The following is a 19,893-nucleotide window of genomic DNA, read 5'->3' as shown; positions in this document are numbered from 1 at the left end:
GGACCAGTTAATGTGCTGCATTCCGAGCTTGTTTTCCGCATCATGTTAAATCAGGCTTCCCTTGTGATCTGCATGCGTATGCCAATGGTAATGGTGATGGCACTCCATACGCAAATTGCAAACCCAATGCCTTTTTCCGATTATTGACATTGAAGATACGAACAGCTTTGAGTTCAGCATTTCGGATTGGTTAGGTTTCAGACAAAGGGACACACGAGGGCGCCTCCTTGTGTCCCTTTGTTATATTGCAGAGATTGATTCCTGTCTCTTGGTGGAGCTGCCCACTTTTGTGCACATTTATGACCTGTGCCAACATGGACTTTATGCTAATTTATCTCCAATTTCTCATGGGCTAAGTAGGGAGATTGTGTGGTTTTTACACATTTTAGTGCCATAAATTTGTGTTTTTTAGCTTATAGACAACCTGGTCTTTCATCAAGCCTATTTCTAAAGCCTGGATGTTTGCCACCTGAGCTTCAAAACAGGGAAATACATGAAATACATGATGGAGGTCATTTGAGGACACTTTATGAAACCTAGCATTACACATTTTAGAAAAAGAACTCTTTTTCATTACCGGGAAAACACAAAGATCATTGCTTACTAAATAAATGTCCGTACCTGTACTTGGGGGATTTTGATTATTTTTATACTATGTGTAGTTAAAGTGATTGCAAAGTCTCTTTTTTTTTTTTCCTATGAAAATAACAAACATGTTATACTTGCCTCCTCTGTGCAGTTGGTTTTGCACAAAGCAGCCCCGATCCTTCTCTTCTCGGGTCCTTCTTTTTTGATCCCGGTTCCTCCTGCTTAGTGTCCCCAGAGCAAGCAGCTTGCTATGGGGGCACCCAAGCTGAGTCATAGCTCCCGGTGTCCATTCAGACACGGAGCCCTGACCCAGCCCCCCTCCCCGGGGAGGGGGAATCTCGGAAGGCTGAGACACTCGTGGACATCGCTGGACAGAGAGGGACCTCAGGTAAATGTTGGGGGGGGGGGGGGGGAGGCTGCTGCACACTGAAGGCTTTTTATCCTAATGCATAGAATGCATTAATATTAAAAACCTTTTGTCTTTACAACTCCTTAGAGCCGGTTCACACTGGGGCGACTTGCCAGGCGACCTGGTCGCCTGACAAGTCGCCGTGGGTCGCCTGCCATAAATTAGCACAGGACCCGTTCTAATAGGAGCGACACAAGTTGCTCCGACTTAGAAAAAGGGTCCTGTACTACTTTGGGGCGACCTGGAGCGACCTGCATGGACTTCAATGATATGAAGTCCGTGCATGTTGCTCCGAGGTCGCGGTGCGCGCTATGCACCGCGACTTCACAGGTCGCCCCGGCAAGTCGGGTCGCCCCTATGTGAACCGGCTCTTAAAAGTAGGTTTACATTTTTGAATCCTTCCAAAAGTAAGTTGCCACAAAATGAATGATATTTGATGCATTGGACAAAAGTAAAAAAAAAAAAACTAAAATAGATCTAAAGGCAAAACTTTTTTTTTCTCTTTTTTTCTCATTTTGGTTAGAGTAGGGGTGGGTTTAACCCCTGTCAGTTTTATTTTTGACATCTGTGTCCCATTGGGCAGATTCTCTTAGTCAAAACTGGAGGGAATATCTAAAATTAGGGAATCCCTGGTTGTCAACAAAACTATTTCCCATTGGAAAATATCCCCAGTATTCCTGCTCTGGGGATGACCTAACATTCATGATTTTCTTTTACTTTCACTTTTATTAAAAAATGGTAAACTAGACCTAATAGAGTGGGTGAATCTCCCTATCTGGGCACAGACAATAAAAACTTGACCGATGTTCTAATCCCTCTCTTCTCTATCCAAAACTAAAACATGATTTGCCTTCAGTTATACTTTAAATAAGAACTACATTGCATCTGAGCACCACAAATCAAAAATGCTATTTTAATTAGTTTTTAATTTTGAAAGCAAACTCCACCATCCCTAAATGTCTCAATGCTTTGTCTGAGAAATCACTTTGAAAAGCCCCCTAGTATTTCTGGCTGTGGCCATCTTGAGTAAGGGCAGATGATTATTTTATAATTTACTCTGCTCTTAGCCCAGGCTGGGAAAATCCCTCCACCTTTCCTAAAGACTGATGATGTATGACATCATTTGCCTAGGCCTAGAAACCAGGAAGTAACGAAAAAAAAAAAAAAACAGGTATAAATGATATATTGGCTATCTATTTACTAATGCTAGCAGCATAAGGATTAAAATGAGTCAGTACTGAGTGACAGGGTGATTATAAAGGCAATTTTATTCCCCTAAAATAAAGAAAAGGTATTGGTCTCTTATCTCCTCTCTTGGGGTCCCCCGCTGACACTTTCCACCCCTCCTGTTCTGCAAACTCCCACATAGCAAGCCAGCTACATGGACACTTATGTAGGCGCTCTACCTGGCTTGGCCATGCCCCCCTCACAGAATTTGATTGACAGCAGCAGGAGCCAGTAAAAAGGAAGAGAGTAGGGCAGCACTACAGATGGGCATAGTGCTGGATTGGGAGAGGACTTTGGTAAGTGTTAAAGGAGGGTGGAGGTGGGGGGGGGGGGTCAATAAAACTACTGGGAGAAGTATTAAGATAGTGGGTTTTATATGTTCTCAATATATATCTGGTATATGCAAGATATAGATGGTGGTGCAAGTTACATTGTAGTAGTTCATCCCATGTGTATTTATTGTTGGTACTTGCGGCTGTGAATGAAAGCAGACAAAATTTTTACTTGTGCTTGCAGCTCACCAATCATCTTCATTGGCATACATTCAATAACCCAAGCAAACAAAAGCTGAAATAGTTGTATAGTGGTGTAAATGCATGGACTGGGCAAATCTGTGTGTACAATATTAGTGCTTCCGATACCGCAGAGCATTTATCACCATCTAGTTTGTCTATACATCCCAGTACTCACAGTTGTTCTTCACAGTAATTACATTTATTGCAACTCTGAATGTTTATTGCTACCCCAAAGCTGGGCACTCATCGGAAATGAAGATTGCAGACTTCTCTTTTTGAACACTTTATTTGGCGAAGTGCTCTGTCAGTTATTATTTAATTAGAAGTGCTCACTGTGTAACTTTTTTCCCTTTACACAAATCGGTGGTTTTGGTTTTTCGATTTTGTTGACTAGCAAATGCATAAATATCATTAAAATAAGTTTATATTCGCCTATGTCTACTTGCAATACGTGACCTTGTTTTGTCTAAGACCAATAACCTAGTAACCTTGAATAATTTTGTTTTGCTTTTGCAGAGCTCCTGAGATCATTTTGGGATTGCCATTTTGTGAAGCCATAGACATGTGGTCGCTGGGATGTGTGATTGCTGAGCTGTTCCTAGGATGGCCTCTCTACCCAGGAGCACTGGAGTATGACCAGGTATGTCATTTTCTGTATGCCTGCTGAAGGTGGATGGGTGGATGTTTCTTCTTTGTTATTTGAATTGGCCAAGCAGAACAACCTGAAGCATGGGATAATACAAAGGAACAAGAATCCAAAATAAAAAAAAAACATTCCAATAAACACAAAATATCATTGCTTTTTGGAAATTCAAATATCTGCCGATCCTTGACTAAGCTGTGGGAGCTGCAAGAACCACTGTGGTACATGACCATGATGACAGTGGCATGCACAGTATTGATCCTTTCTTCTGCTCTATAGCATAGGATTGGTCTATTCATAGGGACTAGCTGCAAAATCACCTTGGTAAATAACCAGTAAATCCAGCTGCCAGGAATGCTTATCTGTGGGAGCTCATAAAATCGTAAGCCATAATAATTTAAGGGGGAAAGGAGTTCCTTTTAATTATCTGAATGTCTCTTCCTACCCCAGTTACATACATTTTTATATACTGATGTGTTTCATTTTTTTCAACCCTGTTGTGCACAATACTTGGATAACACTTAAACTGACTAGGGAGATCATGTGACCGGACCAGAGCGCCTTTAGATTAGGTAAGTAAACGCATCTTTCCTCTACAAGATATCTAGTGTAGCGCTTAGAATAGGGATGTGAGTAGATTTAAGCTTAGTTAGGTTTTGACTGAATTTCTACTTTAAAAGAGAAGTATGGGAAATTTGTATTTTTTTTTAATCATAATTACCTAGGTGGATGCTGCATCTGTACCCTACCAGGCACTGAGACACTGAGAACCGAGCAATCAAGCACCGCCAATTGCTTGGTTCTCAGAGCTCCCTGAGCAGAGAGCTGGTGACTGTCAGTCACTGCTATCTCCTCTGTCCCCCCCCCACCCCACTATTACTGGAGAGCTGTGCTGTGGAGGGGACAGGAGCAGCCGGCTCAGGCTCTCAGTTGCTGGCTGAGAGGCTGAGCGGGGTGCCGGTCCTGGCATGTGGGCGGATTCCAACCATATGGTCGCGATCTTTGTCCAAGCTTTGGCTGTACTTCTCCTTTTAATGCTTTATTATACCAAAACTTATTGATAACATCTACTAAACCACTAACACAGTAAAAAAAATGACAGCGTTGTCACTTCAAAACATCACAAGTTTGGACTTTTGTGGTTAAGGAGTAATGGCATTATTTTGTGCTTTTACATTTTGGTATAATAAAGCATTAATTGTTGACCTTGCAATACAATGTAAAGCCATGACAGGGTAATGCACGACTCCTCAGCAATACATCTGCATGCTGTATCTTGTTGATGTGTGCAGGTGGGCCATGGAGTTCTTTGTATCAAAAAGTGCGTTCCACTTTTGTTTCAGAAACTACGTTACTGATTTCTTTGCCTTGTTTAATTTTCCATATGAATACATTCATTACCTTACTTTAAAAAGCCTCAGCTGTTATGTGTCTCTGGTGAAGCACATCTTGCTGTTGCGTATTCATTAATCTCAATGTGATTATGCAGAATGCATTACTTCTGTACTTCTAGGTACAGGGCCCAAGCAACACTGCTTGCAAAGCACTTTGCATGATAGTGCCGTAAACAACTTGTAAATAGGATCACCAAGGGAGGACTTGTCTTCTCCAGAGAGCTGGCAATCTTTAAATGCTAAATAAAGCAGCCGGCAAGGGTTATTTGTGTATGGATAATATAATGTAATAAGCCAGTAGGAGCTGTGAAGCAAAAAAAGTAAACCAGATGAAAGAAAAGTGCAATGCTGTAGAGACTTGAGTGGGAATGCTTCTGTAGACTCGGATGTGTCTGGAACCTGCATTTGAACTCACTGCCTGTACCTGCAAACCTACCTGAAAAAAACACTTACCTGTTTCAAGGTGCTGCTATGTCATAAGAGCCAGAGGTGACATAACATGGAACTTTTGTGTAAAAGGAGAGGGGAGTGAGGTGTAAGCTGCTAGATTCAACATCAAGTTAAGCCGGCCATAGACAATTTAAATCTCGACCGCTTCAGCAGGAACCGACTGAGATTTGAACCATGTATGGGCAGGCTGAATGTACCCAAGTTGATCGATCAACTTGTGTACAACTAGCCTCTCAGATTTTATATGCGTATATAGAAATATGTATCAGCGCAACACCCCAAATTTCAAATTAAGAAAATATAAGCTGCTGAACACTCAGGTCAAAATACATAAACCCATGGAAAATTATCATAGTAGAACAGTGCAGTGCTAAAAATTACACTAAAATCTGATAATTCGCACAAGGATAAAGTTCATACAGGAAGGCCCGTGATTGGAAAAGGTGCTCAACACTACTCCTGATTACGGTTAACAAGTGTTCCACAGTGCAAATGTCCTCCACCACATAGATTGGCCTCTCACCTTAAGAACCTAGTAAATAGGCTTATGAATCAACTCTCAACATCTAGGATACAGGGACACTCATGGGTGAGGATGCCAGCAGGTAACAAAAGTAATGGGAATCCTTTTCAAGGATACACTGACCCAAAGTAGCACTCTCCAACAAGGTATACACTCCTCTCCACAGTGACCATAAAAAACAAGAGGGAGCGGACCATAGTGTAACACTGATAAACTCTTTATTTAAAAGAAAAGGATAAAAAGCCTCTTACATGTTTCCAGAAATCACAGGCAAAACAGTCTTAGCGTGTCGGTATCAGATACCGATACGAAATCCCTCCCCTTGGGACGATATGCGTACGGTGGGAAGGGAGGAGCCACTGACGTCACCCGTTGCCATCCGGAAGAGGAACAGCAGTGTTGACACGCTGACATGCTAAGACTGTTTTGCTTGTGATTTCTGGAAACATGTAAGAGGCTGTAAAAGATTTCCGTTTAACTTCTTCATAAAGAAGGGTTTTTTTTAAAATATCTTTTTATTTGCATGTTTCAGTTTCAATGCACAAAATTAAAATATAACAAAAAAATAACAAAAAAGGAAACCAAAGAAAAACCCCAATCTGCCCACACAGGGGCCAATATGGAGCAGGACTAGGTTCTAGGTGCAGGAACAGATGAATACAACGAAGTTAGACATATAGACGTGGCTCATGCTCAGGGTAAAACAAACCTTAATGCCTGAGCACAGTAAAACTGTGCATTTCTTTTTCGTTCTCTTTCGTTCATCGACGGACAGAGCGCTCCATAAATCCTAACTACTGGGTTATTTTTCCTCCTCCAGGAGTAGGACTAGGCAGAACAAAAAAACATCTGGCTACACCCATGGGCTTGGTATATAACCCCCCAAAACATCGTTTTTGTACTGCGAGGTCTTCCTTTCCTTTTATGGAACCTCAGGATCGCATTTCCCCCACTGACCCTTTCATGGAGGTGGCAGATCCCTCGGAACCCCAGCTTCCCATCGTTTCACTGACTTCGGTCCGGCAGTCCGTAGTGTCCTGGGTGGAAGTGGCGTGTGAGCAAAGGACCAGGAGGAAGCGTCCCCTGCCTTCCACTGCTCAGTCTGTCTGATCTGATTCTGAGCCTGATGCCACCATGGACGCAATATCACACCCCCAGATCCATCCGATAGTGAGGATGATTCCTCCATGGTCGCAGCAGCGAATGAAAAAGCGCGGGTATACGCACTCATCACTGCAGCGTGTGAAACTTTAAAAATAGAGGATGCGGCTGATGTAGCCACGGACTTGGCTGTGTTGTTTGATACCCATGAGTCACCTCTTACCCAAAAGGTTTTTCCTTTATGTGCCTTATTTTGACAGGTGTTCCTGTAAGGAATGGAAACAACCAAAATGTGGTTGCAGTTTATTTGTGATGCAGCTTTGGATACAGCTCCTGTGCTGTTTCAACAATGGTGATTAGGCACGTGCTGTGGCTTAGGAATTGGTCCGCAGACCAAGCCTCCAGGAAAGCTCTCATTGATCTGCCCTTTCAAGGCGATCTCCTGTTTGGTGCTACCCTGGGTGACATCATCAAGGGGGTGTTTAAGAGTAACTTCCTGCCACAATCCAGGAAAGGGAAAGAGATTTGCCCAGATCGGGGCCACCCTCTTCAGCCCATAGAAACACCCCTTCAGCATGAAGGTCTGCCCTCACCCATTATTGGGATGGGGGGGGACATCTTCGCTGGTTTCTGGCCCTGTGGATTTCTTTTGTGAGTGTCAGGGAGATCTGCAAAATGTTTCTTTTGGGGGTACCCAGAAAGGGGGCAAAGCTTGTTCTTTTCAGGTTTTTTAGGTCCTGAGTCTCCTTGTGCGCATTTAGTTCCTGCAAAGGTTCAGGTAATGTTTGAACTACCTAAGGTCCCCCTATCCCTGTCCAGGGAATTGAATTACCTAGGTCTGATTTTAATTCTGACCAGGGTGGTCCTTCCTCTGGACAAATTTTAGGAACTACAGGACGTGTTTCGCCGGCTGCTTATACAGAGACAGTTCTCTCTCCCGATCTGCATACAGGTTCTGAGTCTGGAGGTATCCACCTTCAAGACAGTTCTGTTTGCACAATCCTACATGCAGCTCTTTTAGCAGGTTGGCTCCACAGGAGGATACCGAAGTTAATGGCGAAATCAAAGGTTCCTCTGGCAGACCCCGCAGGCATCCAAGGGCCACGGATAGGCCAGAACCACGCTCAGGCTACTTCTGAAGTTGCTGTGAGTAATCAAGAGTGAGGATCTTACAATCCTCCTGGTGGCCGTAAATGTCCCTTTGGGGCTTCCTCTCAGAGAAGACCAGTTGTCCCAAAGGCTGAGCTACCATCCTGCTTTACAGTCACTGGTTTTAATGGCTTAGCTATTAAAAGCCAGGTACTGAGGTATAGAGGTTTGTCTGGATCAGTGATTCCTACTATGGTGAAGGCAAGGAAGTCTTCCAGCAAGATATACCAACGTACCTGGGAAGCGTACATTTTTTGATGTGAGCCGATTGGCGCTCATCCTCTAGCCTTTTCTGTGACTCTGATCTTAACCTTTCTTCAATGGGGCGTTGTTCAGAAGTTGGTCTTGAGTACCATCAAGGGCCAGGTGTCTGCCTTGGTAATCTTCTTTCAGCGACCCCCTAGCCAGGCACTCTTTTTACCTTCGTTCAGGGGGTTCAACATGTCTCTTTTGCCGTCATGGGATTTAAATTTGGTGTTTTTGGCTCTCCGGAAACCTCCATTTGAGAATATTCTGGAGATTCCCTTGTCTACGTTATCCCAGAAGGTGACATTCTTGGTGGCTATTGCATTGGCCCGCAGGGTATCGGAATTGGCGGCATTATCCTATCGCAGTCCCTATTCGGTGGTTCATAGGGATAAAGGGGTTCTTCGTCCCTGTCCATCATTCCTGCCCAAAGTTGTCTCTGACTTCCATTTGAATGAGGACATTGTGTTGCCTTCCTTGTGGGCCAAGGCGGCTCCTCCCAAGGAATTTGCTTTGCATACCTTGGATGTGGTTTGTGTGATTCGGGTGCATCTGGCAGCTACGGAGTCCTTTCGGAGGTCAGACTCACTTTTAGTGGTTACGGACGGACCAAGAAAACGTCTGACCGCTTCTTCGGCTACCATCTCCAGATGGATCAGACAGACTGTGACTCGGGCTTATTCCATTAAATGTCAGGTTCCACCTTTCCCTGACACGGCGCATTCTACTCGGGCGCTGAGTGCTTCCTGGGCCTTCCGTCATCAGGCATCAATATCGCAAGTTTGCAAGGTGGCCACTTGGTCGTCGGTGCATACCTTCAAAAAATTCTATAAGGTAGATACTTTTTCATCTGCGGATGCTTCTTTTTGCCGTCAAGTTTTGCACGCTGCTGTTTTAATAGGAGCTGTTCCCTCTTGAGGGGTGTTTTTCTTTAAAGTTTTATTTTTCAGACGGGGCTCCAGTGTCCTGGTTAAGGGCACTTATGTTTAGACTTGGGTTATTTTCCCCACCCCTCATCTTCCTTTTAGCACTGCTTTTGGACATCCCACTAGTTATGATTTATGGAGCGCTGTGTCCATCGATGAACGAAAGAAAATGGGATTTTTTTACTTACCATAAAATCCATTTCTGAGTTCATCGATGGACACAGCACCCAACCCTCCTCGGAGTTCTGATACTTCTAATACTGCTTGCTACTTAACTGATTACCAAGAGCAGAGAGGGGGTTTATATACCAAGCTGAGGATGGCCCATGGGCATAGTCAGGTGTTTTGTTCTGCTTAGTCCTGCTCTTGGAGGAGGCAATATAACCCAGTAGTTATGATTTATGGAGCACTGTGCCCGTCAATGAACTCAGAGAAATAGATTTTACAGTAAGTACAAAAATCCCATTATCATTGCAACTACTTAGTGTATTCAGGTAACTATAGCTTGTTTTTTATAGGACAAATTGGGCTTTGATTTGGTGGTGATTGGTAAATGGTAATGAGTATCACCTCCCATTTTTTTTTTTTTTTTATAATGAAAGGAGTACTGGCCCAAAATAATAAAATATATATTTTTTTAATTTAGCTGTATATTTCTTGCTTTTACCATAGCCTACCACTAAAGAACAAACCAAAGTAAATTCTCCTGATCCTGACGATCTAAGCAATATCACATTTGTGTATGTCAGTTGTTGTTTGTACCTGTAGTAGGACACAGAAACAGTAGTGTGCAATTTGTAGTTTGGGTTTTTTTTTTTTTTTTTTTAAGTCTACCTGAAATACCCTTTGAAAGGGTATGTAGGTAGTTCTCAGATCATGTGTTACCGTAATCCCTAAATACGTTAGAAAAGGAAAGAAAGGACCCCCTAAGAAGGGTGGGACTTTAAAGGTAACTAGTAAGGATCTCTTGGAAAAAGATAAGTTGAAATAAAATAAACAATTTATTGAAACAATTGTGATTGTAAAGGATCAATCAGATAGGTAATGATACATTCAAAATACGATACAGTATAATTGCAGATGCATGGCAGAATCCAAAAATGGATTCTGCCATGCATCTGCAATTATACTGTATCGTATTTTGAATGTATCATTACCTATCTGATTGATCCTTTACAATCACAATTGTTTCAATAAATTGTTTATTTTATTTCAACTTATCTTTTTCCAAGAGATCCTTACTAGTTACCTTTAAAGTCCCACCCTTCTTAGGGGGTCCTTTCTTTCCTTTTCTACCTGAAATACCCTGACTTTTGACTCTGACCATAACCTTGACTCTAACTCACACTGATCTACAGTGAACCCTGATCTAGCTATTTTTATTTTTTTACTCACGCTTCATACACTCTCTTTTTTTGCTCCATTCAAGCGGAGAAACCGCTCAGAGGCATGCTGTACAGTAACTGATCACTATGATAGCCAATGAGAGGCTCCTGATCATTAGTAAAAGACCTGGAACGGTCTCTGTGCTGGAGCGCACAGTACCGGTGTGCTGCAGCTACTGTTTGATCAAAGTTTTCCAGTGTGTCCATTCGACAGAAGTCAACCCAAAAATCGACTTCTGTTAAACAGGAGGGCCACACACAGGTTGAAATTGGTCTGGTCCCTGCTGAACCCTCCAAATATCAATCAGTCTGTACCCAGCCTTATAAATGGTGCAGTATTTTTTGTTCTTGAGTTTAGATGTACTTTAGGTAGAAGCACGCTCCTGATCCTGAACTGTTTTTTAGAAGTGCTACCCCTTGTTTAAGTTGTCCTACTTAGTACCCATTGCACACATTGGGTAACTTGCAGGTATAACACCCACTTCAGGGCACTGCCTTGTTGTATTTCACAATCTGTTTAAAACTATTTTTTTATTTTTTTATGTATTATTGTGTCATATTTATTCTTATTCCATCAGGCTGTCATTCTGTAAACAATTTAATTTAGAACTGGAATATGCGCACACATAAACCAGTTAAGCACGCGCTTGCCTTTTTTTTTGCACATTGGCTACACATCTATCAGGATTTTTCTAACCCTGTTGTAGGCAAGACTGGAGAAAATCCAGGATCCAGCAGTGCCCACTTAACTTTTTAAAACATTTTATTGTAGTCATAGGATGTGCATGCCCCTTGATTCCCTAACTGGATTTGACTGGCTTATGACTTCTAAATTAATTTGTTAAAGTGGCACTAAACTCTGGATTAAAAAAAAAAAAAAAAGATTTTATTCAAGTATGTATTCACAACTCAAAAAAAAAAAAAAAACACAGCCTCCAAATTGCTTTTAATTGCTGCTCTGACTTTATTTAGAGGGGTCATTCTCTATGGTCCCACTATATATGAGAATATACCGTATTTTCCGGCGTATAAGACGACTGCGCGTATAAGACGACCCCCCCTAGTTTTCAAGTTAAAACATAGGTTTTGGGCTATACTCGGCGTATAAGACTACCTCCCTTCCGAAGCAAGGCAACACCATTAAAAAATATCAGATTTCTCATAGATCTCCAAGGTACCCCAAGTACTGTAATACATGTAATCTCTCATAATATCTCCAAGGTACCCTAAGTATTACCGGTAGATGTAATCTCAAGACGCTGGCTGTGCGGGAATCCTGTACCGGTATACCGTATGTACCGTAGCTTCAGCTACATACAGTATACCGCGCTGAGCCAATCACAGTGAGTGATGTATTCTATTATTTAATGCAAAGCCTGCTCGGATTGGCAGAGTCAGAGAGGCGGGCTGATGTTACTCCACCAATCCGACCAGGCTTTGCATTCAATAAGAGAATACATCACTCTCCGTGATTGGCTCAGCGCGGTACACTGTATGTAGCCGAAGCTACGTACATACGGTATTCCGGTACAGGATTCCCACACAGCCAGCGTCTTGAGAGATTACATCTACCGGTAATACTTATACTTAGGGTACCTTGGAGATATTATACTCGGCGTATAAGACGACTCCCCATTTTTGGAGGATTTTTTTGAGGTTCAAAAGTAGTCTTATACACCAGAAAATACAGTAGTCATCATCCTCTTTTGCTTGCTCCCAAGATGGACTAAGGGCTATGGGATTTGCAGTAGAATAGAGCAGTGCACATGGACCACAACTAATGGATAGTGCTTATTTCAAATATGTATATAGAGGTGAAGGGGGGAAAGACAGGCTCACAGAGAACAAATAGGCAGAAAAATACAATAAGACATTACTGCATGAAAAATAGATGCCATAATGCAGTGGATGTGTATGGATTAAGTGTTACTAAATCCAGGAATCTGCATTCACTATATTTGGTTTCCCACAGTACACAGAACATTGAAATGCAATTATTTTGGTAAATATAAACTGCTAAATACTTTTTCTTATCAGCAGCATATAGCAGTCTTGTGACTTCTATCAGTGTCTGGGTAAAGCTTGTAGGAAGAGATTTCATTCTACTCTGACTGTCCTCTTGAGGCTGGATGCCCCCTTACCCTCTATCTGGACAGTGCTAATTAGCCCTTTGCTGATTACATGCACCCTCTCAAGAAAAAAAAAAAAACACTCTAGCAATACACGCCAAACTGAGCATGTGCAATGTGTCCCCAAGGCTCTGTAATGTCAGGAGATGGATTAGGGACAGTGGAAGAAGAGGGAAGGTCAGAGAACACAGGATCAAACAGCCTTTTTACACAATGCACAGGAATAACCTTTTAGTTTCCACAATGAGTGTAACAAGCATGCTTTACTGCATATACAGACTGATTTTTATTGTTGTGGGTTTTATAAAGCTTTACTTTTGGAGAACAAGGATATCATTTAGTGTCACTTTAAGTTCTTTATGCAGCCAGTAGCTGTAAGCTTCTTCTTGAAAAGACCATGTCTGTGTTCTCGGGTTGTGCCTCCTGAATGCAAACCAACAGATGGAGCCTTCTAATATTGCTAAGTAAGGTATTTAATAGTAGAATGGTTAAGGCTTACTTTTTTCACCTAAAATTAAAAAAGATGTAATACTTGCCTGCTCAGTGCACTGGTATTCCACAAAGCGGCCCTAAACCTCCTGTTTTGGGTCCTACGCTGCTGCTCTTGGCTCCTCCCCTTCTGTGTCTGCAACCATAGGAAGCCGCTTGCTCCTGAGCTGGGCTGTGTGTGTCCACAGCTACATACAGCACAGCTTGCTATAGCAAGCAACACTGATCGTATTCTGACAATGGAAAGTTTCCCTGCTGTCAGAATACAATATCGTAGCAGAAAGTATTCCCCCATCCACACTGAATGTTTGGTTAGGGGATTTAAAGTGATAATAAATTCTTGTATTGTTTTGTTTTGTTTTTTCATTTAAAAATACCAATCATGTTATACTTACTTTCTCTGTGCAGTGGTTTTACACAGAGCAGCCCCGATCCTCCTCTTCTCGGGTCCCTCGCTGGCAATCCTGGCCCCTCCTTTTTGCCAAGTGCCCCCACAGCAAGCAGCTTGCTATGGGGGCACCCGAGCTGAGCTGCTGCTCTATGTATCAATTCAGACATGGAGCCGTGGCTTGCCCCGCCTCCTCTCTCTCCTGATTGGCCCACTGGCTTTGACGGAAGCAAGAGCCAATGGCTTTACAGGACACAGTCAAGGTTCCCTTCAGTCAGGAAGACTGGTGAGGTCTTATTCTAGGAGAGTCTTCTGTGAGTGTTGCTGTTTTACTTTCGCAGCCAATGCTACCATTTCACATTAAAGTCAGTCATTAAAAGAGAAGTTTGTTTGTGTTTTTTTTTTTTTAAAGAAATCCTATTTACCTAGGTGACTGCAGTATCAGTCCAATGTTGCATCTGTCCCCCGTCAGCTCGAAAGCCTCGTACACACGCAACGAATTTCCGCCGACCGGTCGTCCATCTTTTGTCCAGAGTGGTGTCTGTTGGTTGGAATGTGCTCTAGACTGCACACGAATTTTCCCGTACGACAGAATTCTACTTCAGAAGTGATGTCATGTGTTGGATTGCTTTCTATGTGTTCTTTCATCTCTGAGCATGCCTAGTCTTGCTCATAAGATTTTTCCCAATCGAAATCTGTACTAGATGAAAATCGGACGTGTTTTGATGGAGGACAAAAAATATATAGCCTGCACACCAGAATTTTTTCAGCCGAAAAGTCGGAGTCGGTTGTCGGAAGCACCATACTAACAAATCGGCAGATCGGTCGTCGGACGAAATTTCCCGGCCGAATTTCTACTTGTGTGTACGGGGCTTTAGACTGAGAACTGAGCGATCAAAGACTACTGATCGCTCAGTTCTCAGTGCTCCGTGACTGTCCTGAAGAAGTACAGCCAAACAAGCTTAGGCTGTACTTCTCCTTTAAAGACTCCCAAAAATCAAATTCCCTAGCAGGCTCATCAGTCTTGGGTGGTGCTGCCGAAGCTGCCGAAGTATTTCCTGCCCCCAAGACTAACACCACTTTAAGACAGTAGCATACTTCAGCAGTGAACAGGATCTTCAGCTGCCATAACAGCTGATTCCACTTAAAGAAGTTCTGTTTAACGCAGGATTCTGTTTTATAAATATAACCATTTGACATGGTTACTCTTCCCCATGGAATAGCTGAGCAGTTGCTTTGCAGTCCAGGATATTCCATGCTGTATTATGGTGTGTGTGTCCACCCCATCTTCTGATCATTTCGTCTAACTGCAATACTTACCTAGGAAAGGAAAAAAGAAGTCTGTAACATCACAGGAGCTGAAGAGGAGTGGGCAGAAAAAGGAACCGAAATTCAGATCACTCCTTGTATGGATTTCTGCCATAACCATAGAATGCAATAAAATAATGGAATATTTTCAAAGACTTGGTTGAAGCTTCCCTAAAATAACAATGGTTTATGTGTTTTATAACCTTTTTTATAATCATTGCCATAATGGCTTTGTCACACGTTCCCAAACACAGATCATGCAAAACGATTTGACGATATAACCACATTAATTTCTAAACTTTGCAAATACATTAGTGAACAGGAACTAGACCTCATAAGAACAGAAAAACCTGTTCTAATATTTTATAGTGCGGTCACTGCTGTAACATAGTCATCACAGCCCATTAACACAGTATACAATTACAATAAACTGTGCCTTGTTTTGAAAAGCAGAAGTTGTGTGTTGTACTACATTTCCGGATTGTGATTAGCTGTAACATACAGACAAAGCTCTCCCTTCCTCCTTTGCTGATATTTGTAGTCTTACTGACATTTCAAGCTCTCAGTGTTTGCGTATATATAGATATACACATAACACATATATAGGCAAGAAAAAAGTATGTGAACCCCAGTGGAATTAACTTTTTGAGGGAATTTGCTCAATTTTCCCCATCAACACCAACAGTGTTGTAGCGGAATAGCTCTCCTGCTGGGCCATTGTCTACTCCCAGCAGGGGAAGCAGTCCCCACCGGGAGTAGATGGTTCAAACAGTGTATGGGCAGGCTGAATGTACCAAGTTAATCAAACAACTTGGGTACAACCAGCCTGATTAGAATCATATGTATTATGTGCTTTGTTTTTCTTTTTGAGAAGTACAACATTTTACACTTCCTCAGCTGCCCTAGAGATGACAACCCCTGTCATCTGTCTGTAGGAGACAACCAAACCCTTCCTTTAGGTGCTTCACGTGACCACAGAATCTTATTTTTGGCTCTTTGAGACCCCTTCCTTGGTGCATTTAAGTGATCACAACACCCCTCCTTAACGTGCTTAAAAAGACCACAAAACCGTTCCTTGGGTGCTTTAAGAAGCCACTAAACCCTTTACTTATGTTCACTTTTCCTATGTCATCTTTCAAAGAAAGTTAGTAATTTGATTTTTCATTGTTCAGCTGCAAATTTTAAAGCAGCAGCATATTTTTTTTTTCCAGAGAACTAGTCGAGCTTGGACTTATACTATAATCTAAATATTAATTCTTAAATTTAATATAACTGTACAGGGCAGGGTTATCTTTTCCTTTGAGAGGCAGGAGTCTGAAGTCTTTTTGCACTTTCAGGAGTGAGCAGGCAGTTGATAGTACAGCAGGACTTTGGGTAACCCCTCTCCTCTGAGTCAAGGTGAATAGCTGTACAACCCCTCTCCTCTGACTCAAGGTGAATAGCTGTACAACCCCTCTCCTCTGAGTCAAGGTGAATAGCTGTACAACCCCTCTACTCTGAGTCAAGGTGAATAGCTGTACAACCCCTCTACTCTGAGTCAAGGTGAATAGCTGTACAACCCCTCTCCTCTGAGTCAAGGTGAATAGCTGTACAACCCCTCTCCTCTGAGTCAAGGTGAATAGCTGTACAACCCCTCTCCTCTGAGTCAAGGTGAATAGCTGTACAACCCCTCTCCTCTGAGTCAAGGTGAATAGCTGTACAACCCCTCTCCTCTGAGTCAAGGTGAATAGCTGTACAACCCCTCTCCTCTGAGTCAAGGTGAATAGCTGTACAACCCCTCTCCTCTGAGTCAAGGTGAATAGCTGTACAACCCCTCTGCTCTGAGTCAAGGTGAATAGCTGTACAACCCCTCTGCTCTGAGTCAAGGTGAATAGCTGTACTCGGGCAGAGGTAATGCATCTAAATATCGGGGAAATTATATATATATATATATATATATATATATATATATATATATATAATTTGTAAACCTGCACAGTTACAGTAATTTAAGTCTGTATTCTGGCTATTGAGCATGTTGAGTTGTAACTAGTTCTTTTTAATTAGTGTGTAGATTTTATACTTTCCTGCTACAATTTAATGGCAACCTAAACTCAACTAGCTTCTCGATAGAATGATTAAGGCTGTTAAATGAACATAAGCTCATCTGTCCAGTACCAAGATCTGCTTCACTTCCTGGTCATGTGACCTAAACCCAACATTGTCACATGACCATCAACAACTCTACATGGTGGGTGCCAGGGTCAACAAAAAGCCTTTAGCTAGTCACCACTCAAGTTCATGGTTGCTGAGCATTAGGTTGTGTGACCTGGAACTGTGCTGTGTCTGGGTCTCCTTGCTACAGCAGATGTTTGTGCTGGTTGTAATATTCGTGTGCGTCCACTGTAATCATTCATAGTAGACCTAAATGTTTCATTTTTTTCTATTTAACATCTCACTGGAAATGGCAATAATTTCCAACAGTAAACCCTAAGTGGTCAACAAGAGAAAAGATTAATATCTTTATACCGAAGTAGTCATGGTAACGTTTAGTAATATAGTAATTATTTGGTTTCAAACTGGTAACCATGCTATAACAATTAATATCTGATATTTATTTTCTTGCCTAGATCCGATACATTTCCCAAACTCAAGGGGTACCGGGAGAACACCTGCTAAATGTGGGTACGAAAACATCCAGATTCTTTTGTCGTGATCCAGATGCTCAATACCCTGGGTGGAGATTAAAAGTAAGTAACAACATTTATCTATTTGGCATCTAGAATGAGGCTGTTTGTTTCAGTCTGATGAAAGGGAACTTTAAATGCCATTACCAATTGCACATATTTGTTTAACGAGACCCGGTCACCAGAGCATATATTCAACAAAAATCTTCTTATATGATTTTATGTGCATTTAATGTATTTTTGCATGTCAATTCCATGTAAAATCTTCCCTTGTGTAGACATCCAAATCCATTGAAACTGCTGTGGGGTGCCGGTATTTTGAATGTGAATATTCTCTTTGCTCCTCCCCCTCATAGCTAAATTAAAGGTTATATAGGGAGGACCAGAAGAGCTGGACCAGCATAAAGAGTAATTAGACGAGAAGAGGGGGTGCTAGGATCTACAAGGAGGGAAGCACCTGTGCAAGGAAATTCGATCTCCTGAAGTAGTAACATTTTTATTTTAGCAAGTTCAAAGGCACTTTGGAAGTTAATAAAAAGTAATTTATAAAGAAAAAACACTCAAATTAAGCATTTAAAATACTTTGTGCTTTTTCTGCATTTTTAAGGTGGTGACAGGGTCTCTCCTAACCCTTTTTTTTTTTAAAGGCATAGTTGACCTTTACCGAAAAACTGCCCATGCAGGTAAGAGGTGTGTAGATAAAAACAAACTGCAGCTCTGACAAAAGTTGAATATTGGTACTGTATAAACCCTGTATAATAATAGTAAGAATAATGCCCTTGCTATAGGTGTATGACATTTACATACCTCATGAAGCCTGGCTGGAAAACTTCAAGGCCTAGCCAATATTGTTCACCTCCATTATCACAGGAGTGAGCTCTTTCTCTGATTCAAACACCCTCACATGTGCTTTCTCATCCCTGATGCAGTAGCTCTGAGCTCAGCATTTGAGAACTCCTGTGATGGTGGAGGTGGACAGAAATAGGTGGGCCTCTCTTAGCATTGTCCTAATAATGTACTGAAAGTTTTCCAGTCAGCCATCAGTAAACGGCCCACCACACCTATAGCAGGGACTTTTTTCAACTTTAGACAAAGCTGCACAGTTGTTTTTTTAATACAATCTGCACAGGTAGTTTTTCTGTAATGGCGAACCAACCCTTTAAATAATGGCAGTAGAATCTGGAGCAGCATGGTGGCTTGCTAGTAAGCAGGATTGCCTGTCGGTGCTGGGGTATGGGTTGCATTTCTAACCAGGCTTTGTCCAAATTGGCACCAGTGTATACACATGTGTGCGTGACATCACTCATTATTATCATGTTAGATGTTACATTTAGACCTTTTTTCCATTAATTTGATAAAATGACAATTGCAAGCTGCGGCAATGTGCCTGTCATGCTTTCCTTTAAAATTTTGAGTTTTGGAACTGTCCAGTGAATATATTTTTTTATTTCCTCCTCAATAGACCTTGGAAGAGCATGAAACAGAGACAGGGATGAAGTCTAAGGAAGCCAGGAAGTATATTTTCAACAGTTTGGAAGATATAGTGCATGTAAGTCAATGAAGTAAAACAAATGTGTTTAACAAATTGTAAGTCCTTTCTTTATGAACAAATAAGAGGAGGGCGAGAAATCTTAATAATTGGATTAGGATAAGGTATAATGTCATTTTTTTCCTTCTGTTTTAATTAGCCAATATACCACGCAAAAAAAAAAAACACCCTGCCTATACCTTAAAGTAAAACTATGGTCAAAAATCGAAATATACCATGACATAAGGCTCTAACACCTGATAAACTTAAAGTGGTTGTAACCCTAAAAAAAAAAATCCTGTTCCTTTAAAGCAGCATTTACAGCATAGTGCTTGTGCAGTGTCTTATGTCCCTTTCTATGCTGTAAAATACCTGGCTGATCCTGCCTGTTCCTGTGTCCCCCTTAGTGTGCTGACCACGGTAGTCATGGCTACTGATCCATGATACCATGGTCAGTTTACATGCCTCTGTCTTCCCGCAGTCTCTCCCTCTCTCCCTCCCTCCCTGCCTGGCAGCTCGGGGGTCTGTGGGAGCATCTCCTTCCCACCCTCTCGCCTCCTGCTGCTGTTCTGCCGTGGCTGTAAAATCACTAAGCACAATTCCTGGAATACCCTCAGTCAGTAAAATATACTTTGCAGTGTCTATTTTTAATAATTATGCCACTGCTTTCCTCTCGGCTGACATCCAAGGGGAATCTCCGCCCCTCCCACTATAGTCCTGAAATTGCAGAAGGAGAGCACTCGAAGGTCACGTGACTGCACAGCAGTGCTGTAAAAAAAGGGATTTTGCTGCGTAATTTTTTAAAAAACTCATACACTGCACAGTATAT

At 41.9% G+C, this 19,893-nt stretch overlaps 1 protein-coding gene across 2 annotated transcripts in view; it reads left to right on the top strand.

Annotated features, from left to right (window-relative positions):
• HIPK3 (homeodomain interacting protein kinase 3) overlaps positions 1-19,893 on the top strand; it is a 210,169-nt gene that overhangs the window by 135,862 nt on the left and 54,414 nt on the right. For both annotated transcript variants that reach the window (XM_082269870.1, XM_082269869.1), the window contains exons 3-5: positions 3,256-3,379; positions 17,480-17,599; positions 18,999-19,085. In XM_082269870.1, the coding sequence (XP_082125996.1) occupies positions 3,256-3,379; positions 17,480-17,599; positions 18,999-19,085 (331 nt within the window). The remainder of the gene's footprint in view (positions 1-3,255; positions 3,380-17,479; positions 17,600-18,998; positions 19,086-19,893) is intronic.

The sequence above is a fragment of the Pelophylax lessonae genome (assembly GCF_965119305.1).
Source record: "Pelophylax lessonae genome assembly, chromosome: 10".
Classification (NCBI taxonomy): domain Eukaryota; kingdom Metazoa; phylum Chordata; class Amphibia; order Anura; family Ranidae; genus Pelophylax; species Pelophylax lessonae.
Note: the sequence above shows the minus strand (reverse complement) of the source record. Positions and strands in the feature narration are given on the sequence as shown.